General features: G+C 53.7%; 1 protein-coding gene across 4 annotated transcripts in view; it reads right to left on the minus strand.

Moving 5' to 3' along the window:
* The window catches only part of CHCHD5 (coiled-coil-helix-coiled-coil-helix domain containing 5), a 23,391-nt gene extending 11,141 nt beyond the window's left edge, over nt 1-12,250 (minus strand). The window contains exons 1-4 of one of the 4 annotated variants that reach the window (XM_016153243.2): nt 11,756-12,227; nt 10,942-11,082; nt 10,509-10,671; nt 8,633-9,087 (exon numbers count right to left, since the gene is read on the minus strand). In XM_016153243.2, the coding sequence (XP_016008729.1) occupies nt 9,064-9,087; nt 10,509-10,671; nt 10,942-11,082; nt 11,756-11,757 (330 nt within the window). In that variant the 5' untranslated portion in view covers nt 11,758-12,227 and the 3' untranslated portion in view covers nt 8,633-9,063. The other 3 variants (XM_036224687.1, XR_004952044.1, XM_016153224.2) reach the window with 3 other exon arrangements.
* Between the last annotated feature and the right edge of the window lie 15 nt (nt 12,251-12,265).

Raw genomic sequence — 12,265 nt, forward strand, 5'->3', positions numbered from 1 at the left:
TGCGCTGTGGCCTGCAGCTGTGGCCCAGACTGCACTCTGACTTCACAGGTGGGGGCTTCCTTCCTTTGCAGCTTCTCCTAATCTGATCTCCTTGAGGGGAGGTGGCAACAGCTCCCTTTGTGCTTTATGACCTGGGCTTCTGCCTTCCACTCCCAACAAGCACTTACAGAGTGCAAACACCATGTTATTATTCCTTGTCACTTTTGTTCTGTGAAACCTGTGTGTACAAATCTGTGTCAACTGTGTCACATGGCAAAACATTTCTCATGGAGGGTTGTGCTGAAACAGTTTTAGAAACATCGCTGTAAAGGAGACTATGACATTGTGACAGGACGTGAAAACCATGACAGAGGGGACACTGGGAGGAGGTGGCTTGTGGCAGGTCCCTCAGGGTGGCTGGGGACAAAGAGGGAAGTGGTGTCCTGCTGGGTGTGAACCCAGGGCTGCAGGGCCCATGGTGAAGGGCAGGGGTGACAAGATCAGAAGGGACCAGACAGTGGCTTTATCCTGTTGAGAGTTAACTGATGGTTTCTGTCACCTCAAAGGGGGTGACACAGAGGGCAGCACCTTTGGGCCACTGTGGTGTTTGTCTAGTCCGAAGATTTTTTGGGTTTATCTGAACATGGATCCTGATGAAAACTTAGGACGCAGTCTGACATGAATGTCTATCCTCCTACCCACTGTCCAGAGGGCCCAGCTCCTGGCTCTCTCATTTCCTCTCACTGTCCCAGCTGGGGAGGGGACAAGATGGGGAGAGGCACTTCCCCAGCACCTCTTGTCACACCTGGAGCAGCTGGCAGGGGGGAGCTAGTTGTGGCTGGTGCACAGGGAGGTGGGCAGAAGAAGTGGGGCGCCTCATTGGGGGACCGGCTGGGCAGTTGGTGGCTGGAAGGGACTGTCTTGGAGTCAAGCTGCTCATGAGCTAGCAACAGGAGGCCCCGGGTGCTGGAGAAGGCAGCTTTCTCCGAAGGGTTGTCAGTCAGGGATGGGAATGACGTGACCCAGGGCTCATCAGTGACAGTTAGGTTGACCTACAAGGCCAAGCCACTCAGGACCACTGCTCCGTGTCTGCCCTATGTTCCCCGCACTCCCTTTAAGGCATAGACATGAAAGAGGCCAGAGTTTGGTGGGGGAAAAAGGGAGCCTTTCCTGGATACCAGTGTCCCAGCCCATGCCCACGTGTCCTTTCCTCACAGTTGGAGAAGCGCTGGAACCCAGAGGCTTTTGCATCTAACCTTCAGCAGACTTTGTGACTTTGGGGTCTGCTGTGTGGGAGATTGCTTGAAATGGGGGTTCCTGGCCCAGCAGCTCCCAGGCCCTGCCAGGAGCACCTGCCTCTAAGCACAGATCACTGAGTAGACATGGGCGCAACAGGTGCCGGGCTGGGAAAGGAGTGACCCTGTGTCCCAGGAGACTGGCAAGGTGTGCCTGGGAGGTTGCTGCGACCTAGGGTTGCCAGGCAGGACCTTGCAGCTCGCAGACTTCAGATGATCTTTCCCTGGTTTCCTGTCTCTCTGGAACAGGTGCCACCCGCACAAGGGCTCTGTGTCCATCTGTCCTGTCCCTGAAGTAGGTGCTAGCATGGGAAATGTTAGGGATTGGGGTCAGCAGATAATCTCTGGGGAAGAGGCACCCAGTCTAGCTCCTCAGCTTTGCTGCCACCTCCCAGGAGGCCTGGCATCTCCTCATGGTGTCAGTGTCCCCAACAGGTCTCTGGGCAGACAGTCTCAGGCCACTGAAGTCTTCTGTATCAAAGCAAAGTGGCTTTTCTGGCATAGGTGGCTGGCAGGATGTGCTCGGTGCACATTTACTTGGTGATTGAGCAGCTCAGCAGTGACTGTGGTAAGGGCTGTGGCTTTGTTCAGGACAGCAGTGACCAACTGTCAGCTCTTCTCCTGAAGTCCCCCTAGAGACATGTCCTTCCTAGCTCCCTTGCTCCAAGCTTGTCCAATGGCTAACCAGCTGAAGCATCTGCTTAATTCCTCTAATTCCTCCCATAGATGTGCTGGCAAATCAGTCAGAACTGGTTCACAGGCTTCTCCCTCTTTGTGAGCCTGTCCTCTTGTCTCCCTTAGGATACCTGGACTCTCATTTGGCCTTCAGTTGTTGGATATCAAGATGGTCTCTCTTCCTCCAAAAATACTAACTGCTGTTACTTGGCCCTGGTAAATGAGGGTGCTGGTAGGATGGGCGGGAGCCTGTAGGATCCCTAGGTCAGCCTGGGAAGGGGCCTTGGGCCTAGGACACGGCTGCCATGGCCACACCAGGACCTCGACAGACATGATCATCTCCTGGGCTGCTCGGGCTCTCACAGCTTCACCAGCAACCCAGCCGTGATGGGTTTGAAGTTCTATCTCTGGGAAAGCCGACACCAGGACTCAGTTATGTCTTGGTTTATGAAGTGGGGCTTAGCATGACAGACTCCATTTTGGGGCTATTGTCTTGTTTTTAACCACTGGGAGGCAAAGTTCAAAGGCAGAACAGTCTGTGAAAAGTATGTCTGCCCCCACTCCTTCCCTACTTTTCTGCCTCTTCTGGACTCTTATAGAACGGTGTCCCTGGGGCTGGGGGCTGGCCTCGCAAGTCAGCATATAGACCCTCTGAAGCAGGTGTGGGGAGGCCTCGCCCACCCTGGACCAGAGTCTGTGACTATTGCTCTGGCTTTATTCAAATATGCTGAAACACTCCACCATAATCGTCAGTGCACCCTGTGCCCAACACCACCTGTGGGCCAGGTGGAAGCACAGGCCTTAGGCCCCACCCTGGTCCATGGTCAGAGCCTAGAACACAACTCTAACAAACCTCAGCCCTGGCTCCGCAGATGCACTCACAGGTTGCAGCCTGCCTGCCAGGGTCCTGGTCCAGGTCTGGTACAGTCCTGCTGGTGTCTGAACATCTCTTTCAAATTAAACTCAGACCAGGGATGCAGGTTACATATTACAAAAGAAGTGATAAATCTTATAGCTCAATTATTTGAAGATAGTATCCGGCCACCTGACCCTCTGGCCTGAGACTATCCAATCTATGGTGGAAGAATGTTCACTCAACCCCAATGGCTGACCTCATCCAAAACTCCTGTCCCTAAATCGTGTGCTGTTAAAAACAGCAGCCCTTGGAAATAAAAGAGGAATCATGAAAAGGCACAAAGCGAGTAACTGAGCTACTGACAGTGATCCATACTTCTGTTTCTTGTTAAGCATTTCAGAAGAAGTAGATGGCATTGGTGGCCTTGGGCTGGACTGTGGGTGGTCGGCAGAGCACTCAGCGCATAATCTTCCCATGGCCGCGCCAACAGCCAACAGTTGGAAGACTGTTTCTGGCTTTAATTTACAGATGACCCAATAGGCCCAAGACCTTGAACGTCCTGCCTGATCAACGGCTGGCATGAGAGAGGGGCAATCAGGCCATCTCACTGACAGCCACGTGTGTGGGAGCTGTCCCTGAGCCTCACCCCTGAAGCTCTGTGACACCAACCAGAGTGGCCAGGGGGCCAGAGCCCACCCTGCCAAGGTTTCTTCCCCTGACCAAGGGGTGAGGTCTGTTACGGTGCAAGTGGCTGAATGTGGTCCTTGAAAGGGCCTCCTGCAGCCACAACAATTATCTCAAAGCAATTCTCAAACCAGTGCCCCTGGGCTGCTGTAGAAATGAGTGCCTTAAAGATCTGAGAGACCTAGGACAGGTAGACTCTACCTCTGACCGACCTTGCCTGCTGGGTCAGCATGAAAAGCACGGTGCTGGGTGCGGGGGTGTCAACACATACTTCAGGGTGGACCTGCTCACCCTCCGACTGCACTTCTACATCTTCAGAGGGGCCCCTCCACGGAAAGGGGGACTTGGGCTACTTGGGGGTTCACCTCCCGGGTCCTCCCCTTTGGGGCACAGCTGCAGCCTCCACCACCCATGTTGCTGTCATGTGGGCCCACGTTTTGTTGTCACCTCTGACTACTCATGTTGCCTCTCGCCACAGAAGTGGCGAGCTGTCTAATCTAGAAAAGACCCTTTGTTCCTCACTGGCCTCCACATCCTCCAGGCCCTGCCTTGTGCTTGACCCTTGGCAGCTGTAGTGACTGTGTCCAGGGCCGACTTGGCCACTTGACAGGAGGGTCCTGGGCCAGTCAAGGGGGAGTATATACCAAAGAAACAAAGGAGGATGCGTCCAGGGTGACCAGCGCGTGGTGAGGGCAGACATAGGACTGGACTGTCTTTGCATTGTGTGGAGGGGGACAGATGCAGGTCTGAAGGGGAGGGTATTGGTGTGGGGATGCCATCCCATGGCCATGACACCGCACTGGGGAGGGCATGGCCCGCATGCCTGGCACAGAGTGCCCTGGACCCACCCGTCACTCCCCATCCACAGACTAACTGGGAAGGATACGCTTGGCATTGGAACGACCCCACGCGGCCCTTGGCCTGTAAGGACAGGTGAAGAAGAAGCCTTTAAAAGTGCCTCTCGCAGAAATAATAGGCCAAAGACAGTACCACATGGGGGGCACAGACCAGTGTCTCTACAGGTGGGACTGCAGAGGTGGCCGTGCCCACTGCCTCACTGAAACTGCATCTGGCTGCTGCACAAATGGAAGCACAGGCATCCTGCATCCCTCCTTCTCTGGGTCTCACCACCCATGGTTTGTTACCTGCAGTCAACTATGGTCAGAAATCATTAAATAGAAAATTCCAGAAATAAAAAATTCATGCATTTTTAAATGTGTGCCATTCTGAATGGCGTGAAGGAAACCTTCCTCCCAGAACGTGGCAAACTTGTCATCCAGTGTGTCCATGACTGTGTGCAGGACAGGATGATACTGAGACAGCACCCGCATACCCTACTACGGCAGAATGTCACAATCATCCTCTTTGAGCATCAGTTATTCCTGTTACTTTCCTACTGTGTGCTGAGTTATACGTTAACCTTGATCACAGGTATACACGTGTAAGAGAAAGCAAAGTACACATAGGGTGCGGTACTGCCCAGTCTCAGGTGTCCGCGAGGGGTCTTTGGACAAGGGGCAACCACTATCCTAGCAGAAGACATTGGGCAACTGTAAATGCCACTAAGAGCAGCCCCAGGCATGATAGTGGCCTTGCCCAAAGCCACACGGGATGGCTTTCCCATGGCTTCAGCGGCAGTCAGCAGTGGCCTGGACTTTGCAGCCCTGGCCTGGGTGGAACTCTCCCTCCCTTCGGTTATGGCCAAGGAGAGGGGGGAGGAAAGAGGGCCCTAAGAGCAAGTCTGGGTAAGGGAGAAAAATCTCAAAGGATCCTCGGCAGTAGACCAGCCAAGGGTACGGAACTGCATTCAGATGCCACACAGTGGTGCCACCTCCATTTAGGAAACAAGTCTGGGTGATGTATGGAGGGAGCCAGAGAACTAAAATGTTATCGCAGCTACACTCAGAGACTGGATTGTGCTGGGCAGCCCTGCAGCTGGCTGGGAGGACACCTGTGAAACAAAGGAAGATTTCTGCTGGGATTGCTAACAAGCCATTCCCCAGACCAGGGAAGGGGAAACAGAATCCTTAAGTGGAGCCCTGCACAAAATAAAATTGTTCATCCCTTCAGCTAAAACCATGGGGAACCTAAGGATTAAAGGCTGGGAACTGCCAGCAGGCAGTTCACACTAGACATTCTTACCTTTTCCTGCTATACACTCTCCCCCACCCCTTCCTACTGTGTGTCCACACCAAAGATGGGTAAGCACGGTTTTATTTTTTAAGCAGTCTTTAAATGTAGCTCACGAAAACTAAGAATGACATATACACTGAATTCCCCAACACTCAGTCCCTCTCTCTCTTAGGCCTTCTCACTCCCTGCCTAAGAGGAGACCACACTGTCTGTGGAGTGTCACTCCTTCTCGAATAAACTCCCCTTTTGCCTCTAACGTTGGCGCATGTGTTGAACTCTGCATTCTCTACCAAAGGACTCTCTTCCCTTGGCGCAGGGATTGTTTCCCCCAACTTGAGAACCTGCCCCTGGGGACTACTGTTCACCTCTAACACCCCCAACCTCCCACCCCAGACAGACCAAGCAGGAGACCTGGAAGACATAGAAAGGCTACTTCTGTGAGCCTCAGCCCAAGACAACATCCTCCCTTACCCCACCCAGCCCAGGCCTGCCCACCCTCAGCATCTTCATTTAAGTAGAACCCACTCCCCCGATCCTGGTCACTCCAGGGGAAGCCTACTCCTTCCTACCTAAAAGTGAGGGGACCTCCGGCCTCTTCTTCGTCCCCTCCCCCACAGCCAGCATCCCAGGAGTCCTGACCCTCAGCCCCTCAGCCCCAGCCTGGGCTGCCTTTCAGCTGCCCTGGGCAGCAACGTGAGCCTAGCAGACACAGGAAGTCCCCAGAGCCACCCAACTCCTTCTAAAAGGACATTTTAACCTTCCTCTTGAGATGGCTCCTGGCTCAGTCTCAGGCCTGAGTGACCCTTCAGGGTAACAAGTTATGATGGCCAGGGCAGCCTCTGGTTCTAACCAGCTCAGGTCTCTCCTACATATGCGCTTTCTCCGTCACCTGTAGACAGGTACTTACACCCCTCTCCACACGATTATCACACCACATTCTGATGTTGGAATGACATATGACCCTTCGTTGTTTTTCTTTGTCAAAAATGTTTTGGCTGCTCTTGGCACACCTTTTTTCACCTGAACGAAACTGAGAATGGGTGGGGCGTGTCACCAAACACTATTAACGTCTCTTCCTGGGTGGCTGCACTATGTTCTACTCCACAGGTGCTCCCAGGTATATGGACCCAGCCCTATATGTAAAATAATTACAACCCTTCCTTTGCCACGGTTACAAACCAGAATGTGGTAAAACCCTTACAGTTGAATCTTTTGCTGATTTTTAGAATTATTTCCTTATAATGGATTTCTAGATGGTGAATTGCTGAGTTAAAGTTATTGATATTTTTCTTGCTGGGGTGTTTTCCCAATTCATACTGTCCCCTGTGCTTCTTTCGCATTTCATGACACTGACGTTTTGGCTGTTGGGAGGTCAGTGTATGAATAGCCCCCCACCCCTTGAGTGCAAAGCAAGCCTCCTATCCCCAGAGAACCACACTATTACCCGCAGTGATGACTGCCTGACAACCCTATGTCATTGCCCACCACCCTCTAATACCACCTGGGAGCATCTGCCAAATCCTCGTGTATAGTCTGTTTCTGAGGGCCCTGAGTGAAGACGGTGGACCACAAACCAAGGATTCACTCGAGCACATTAACAAAACTGACCAGATGCCATGAAGTCTCAAGGTATTTCAAAAGATTGGAATCATAAAATACGTTCCCAACTAATTGCAACTAGACAAGACAGATAGAAAAACCCTCATGTTTAGAAATTAAGAAATACAATTTCAACCCTCCATCTGGGAATCAGTGAAAAAAGAAAAATAGCAAGCCATGCTCTGTGGGACATGTGGGTGCAAATATTAGAAAAAAGCTAAAACAGTGAGCTAAACGTTCATGTCAAAAAGGCAGAAAACAGAAAATGAAATCTGAAGAAAAACAGTAACAAAGAAGAGAACTAAGATAAAAACACCCACAAACAGAGCATCAACAAAACCAGCGCAAATACTGCAATAAGAGTAATAAAGTCAATAAAGCCTTGTTGAAACTGAGGAAGGACAAAGGAAGAGGGTACAAACAAGCAACACCAGGAACGCAGAAGGGGCTTTCTCTAGATTCTACAGATCTTAATTGTGGTATTCTCAACAAATTTACGAAAATGTGAAAATTCAGATCATGGGAAACACTCTTAGGAAAATACAACGTACCGACACAGACACAGGAATGGACATTAGAAAGTCTTTGTGATAAAAAGGAGTAAAAATTCCTCATGGTTAAACGCTGTCGTGAGGTGCTGTCCCCGGTTTGGACTGGCCTGGGACTTGCCTCCACCAGCAGTGAGCTCCCAGGCACCAAGCCCCACACAGGGAGCTGGTCCAGCCATCAAGTGGGGCCTGGGTCTGGTGTTTTCTTATCACATTTCAGAACCTGCCAGGCAAGGTAGGGCTGGCCGAAGAAGCAGACCAGGGAACCCAGCCTTCTAGGGACCACAGGCCTGACCTGTGCTGTCCCCAGCGGACATTTGGACTTCCACCTTCCTGCCATGTGTCTGACTGCCGTCTTAGTCTCGAAGACCAACCCTCCTCCTCGCCGCAGGGCAGACTCCAGCTCATTTCTGAGTGAGGGCACTGGCCTCAGGTCTCAGATGGCCAGTCCAGTCAGCACTGGCTGGTCACTTCCAACTTTCGGAGGTTTGGAGTCAAACCTCTGGGCGAGTGGCTGGTCTAAACAATGGACCTCCCACAGACCTGCCTCTGCTGGAGCCTGTGCATACCAGCTGTGGTACAGAACCCGTCACCTGCTGAGGGACGGGAAGAAGCCACCGCCCGGGCTGACTGCGCACTTCTGTATGCTGAGTACAGTGTATTCAACCTCCTGCTCAAGGCAAGAGACACCGGACCTCTGAGTAGGTGGAGTGCTAGACAGTCAACACCCACGAAAACAGCCCTCAGTGACAGATTAAAAGCTGCCCCCAGGAGGCTGACTAAGGCATGTCCTGTGAAGGCTCCCAGAAGTCCCAGTGGGACTGGGCCCCAACTGTCCCATCTATTGTTCAATTGGCTCTGAATTCATGAAGAAAAGCAGTGTGTTTTATTGTTCCCAAAACCTCGAGGAAACACCTGCAGACCTGGCAAATCCTGGCATGGCAGGGAAGAAGGGCCTATCCCACATCAACGCAGCAAGGGGATAGGAGATGGCTGTTGACAGAGTTAACAGGATAGAAGGATGGTCTTAGCTCTGGAAAGAGGCCCTTTCTTGGAATATTTGGTGACTCTGGGGCACAGAGGACAGGCTTCTGCCCAGGCCACCTCCCAGGACCCTCGGGGCCAAACGCAGGACTCAATGTCTGGGGATCCGCGTTTTTATTTATTGTGGATTCTGATGTCCAGAGGCCAGGCCCACATCTGGGGCCTTCAGGATGATATCTGGCCACTCCTGGGGGTTGGGAGCATCAAGCACCAGACACTCCTGCCCAGTTTGCTATAGTCCGAAGTATCCTCAGGTGCCAGGAAGTGGCTCTGTCTGTGGGAAAAGCACATCAACATCTACCAGCCTGTTCTGTACCCAGGACCACCAGGGGGCTGTGGACTCAGCAGAGGCTGCCCTTAACGCACACCCGCTAGGGAAACAGTGTCCGGTGACAGCCTTGGCCATCTGTCATGTAAACATGGGATGTAGTGAACTGTCACCAGCAGCTCTCCTGTGTACTGAAAACCTGCCGTGTGCTAGCCACTGCACAGGTATCAGAAACCAGCAACGGATACAGGAGGCACACCTCCGCCTCTAGAGAGAGGTGGACAGCACACAAACAAAAATATGTCACCTAATAACATCTATGAAGAAAGCTGTCAGAGAAAAATGCGAGTGTCTCAGTGACACTTTGACTGTCGCTACATATATCGTGTTTTGTGAGATGGAAACAGGAGGAGAAGGAGCAACTGGCCCTAAGGTGGGAAGGTGCGGTCTTTGCTGTTCAGATGCCAAAGGCCTTAAAGGAAAGAAACATTACCAGCACGATAGGGAACATGCTAGTGTGACTAGCATGTGGTCACTGTTGAATGTTTCCTGGGGAGGATGGAGAATCCTTACCACTAGTGGCTCTTGGGTCTGAGCCTTCTCTTATCCCTGCCTCATGACACACGACTATGGGTCCTGGTGACAGGACCTCTGAAACAAGAGATAGGAGGGCAGCAGTTACAAGGCGGTGACACATAAGCCATGGTGAAGGAGCTCGGGGACTGTGGAGCCTGGACAGGGCAGGGCCATCAAGGAGGTTTTCTGAGGAAGATGACAGGTACGCTGGACAAGGATTCAGCCAGAAGGACCAGTCCAGGTGGAAAGAAACATTTGGATAAAAGCCTGGCAGCTGCGGACATGCAAGGGACTGCAGTTCCCTGGGATTGGGACTTGGGACTTGAGGTGAGGAGGGGAGAGGGGGCCATAGGAGCTGAGACTGGACCTGTGGAACACGTCGGATTTCCTTGGGGACTCTCGGGAACTGTCACAGACAACCAATGAGTTGGAAGGGGTAAGAGAAGCAGGGAGGCCCCAGAGAAGATGGGGCTGTAGGAACAGGCATGGCTGATGACAGGGTGCCAGAGGGGCTGGTGTAGAGCCAACCTTTACCTTTACAGCCATATCCACGAAAAAGTGACACTCTTAACTCATGGTCACCTTCTGCCACCAGGCTCAGGGGCAACCCCACAGGGCAGGTGACAATGAGGGAGGGGCTGACAGGTCGCCTGGGGAGAACCAAGCGCTATCGCCAAGCCTGCGGTTTTGTTCAGAGTGGACGGGAAACAGTTGAATGCCAAGCAAAGGAGTGGCATCGTTAGTCTCAGTCCTTAATGCTCTCCCACCACTGTAAGTAGGAGGCTTCAGCACAGGGACTCAGGAGGCCGAAGGTGGGGAGGGTGGGGCTGAGAGTGACCCCAGGTCTCTACCTGTATGGTGGGTGGGCCTGGTGGTGGCACCTGCTCCGCACACTGAAGAAAGCGGCGCACCTGCTCCGTGCAGTTGCTGGTGGCTGCCTCGTTCTGTCGGAGACACTCCTCGAAGGCCTCGAATGGCTCTGCACAGGCCTGGCGGATCCGACGGATGATGGGACTACAGAGAGGGCACCACGGGTGTCTAGGTTCTACTGAGCAGCTCACACCTGCCCTATCTGCTCTCTACTGTCCTCCCTCACCCCCACACTGTCCCCCGCATTATCTGCCACTGTACTGCCCACCCCGCGCTGTCTCCTGCATTACCCACTACCTGCAGTGCATTGAGCAGGTGCCGCAGTCAAGCCCACCCACCTTGCAGGGACACTTGGGGTCACCTTCCGCCAAGCCCTCCCCAACACTCTCCTCCCCCCAACTGTCCTGCACTCACTGGGAGGACGTGCATCGAGCAATGCTCATCTTGAGGTGGTGACAGTCCCGCTGCCAGGACTCGGGCTTGGCCGCCACACACTGGCCATACTGGTCCAGCTCCCGGCCACAGTGGCGAGCAGTGATCTCCAGGGCTGCCTGCCTGCAGGGCACAAAGGGGAAGGTTTTGACCTGGGTCCGCGTGGGGTGAGAGAGGTAGGGGGATCCTTAAACAGGTGTACAAAAGCCTGTGACCCTGGCAGAGGGCTACGGAGCGCGGTCACCCCCCCACAGATCTTAGAAGCAAGGACCCAGAGCTGGGGGGAAGGGGCGCGGGAAGCGCAGGTGCGTGTAGGGATCCAAGAGGTGGGGTCTGGGGTCCCAGGAAGGATCTCCTGACCAGTCTTAGAGTGGAGATCTGAGAATGGCGTAATGGGGTGACACCTGAGGCCCTGGTGGGTCACGATGTGGAAGAGCGAGTGGCCCTACAGGTGAATTTTGGGGACAGATCTGGAATGAGTCTATGGGCCTGTCACTAAGGCCTGAGGTCCGGGACACATACCGAGGGGAAGGTGGAGTGACCCGGGGGGCGGACGGTGGAGTTCCAAGGCTGGGCCTGGATTCCTGGGGGCAGCTTGGGTGTCAGTGGACCTTAAAGTTTTCGGTTCCTAAAGGGGGAGTGGATCTGGACACGCGAGGGTGGGGAACGGAGCGAGTCCTGAGGATCAGAGCAGCAAGAACAGATACGACTCCACCTCCTGGGTTCCGGCCTGGGTCCGCGTCACCGGAGAGAAGGCGTGCACGGCAAGCGCAGGGCATGCACTCCCGTTACTCACATGTTGAGGCCGTTACCGAGGAGTCAGTCAGGGAGGTGTGCCCGCCTTTTCCGGTGTTAGATTGTCAAGGAGCCTCCCAGGCCAGCCCTCCTATCTCGCTTCTTCCGGTCGGTCGCACAGCTGACAGACGACCAAACCATCATGGCGGCGTCCTGACTGTTCTGCCCCGATCTGCCATGGCGACGCCCTGCTGTACTTCCGGCCCCCTCTTGCAACGGCTGCTTCCCGCTAGCCACTTCCAACAGTAGCCTGTAATGGCGGCGCCTGGACAGGAACTTCCGGCCCGTCTGGCTCGGTCGCCTTATTCTATTTCCGGCTTGCTCTGGCGGTCCCCACATTCAAAGGAAATAATGGGAAGTACGGCAGTGCCTCGGCACGAAGGCGAGCGTGGGCACTGTAACACACGCTCCATCACCCGACTGTAGCTAGTGGCCCGCACCTATCCTTTGCTGCAGTCCCTCAACACGTGTCTCTTAAGTCTTGGCGGGGTGCCCAGCTGCCGTCTGCTGT

The sequence above is a fragment of the Rousettus aegyptiacus genome, unplaced genomic scaffold (assembly GCF_014176215.1).
Source record: "Rousettus aegyptiacus isolate mRouAeg1 unplaced genomic scaffold, mRouAeg1.p scaffold_m13_p_7, whole genome shotgun sequence".
In the NCBI taxonomy this organism is placed as follows: domain Eukaryota; kingdom Metazoa; phylum Chordata; class Mammalia; order Chiroptera; family Pteropodidae; genus Rousettus; species Rousettus aegyptiacus.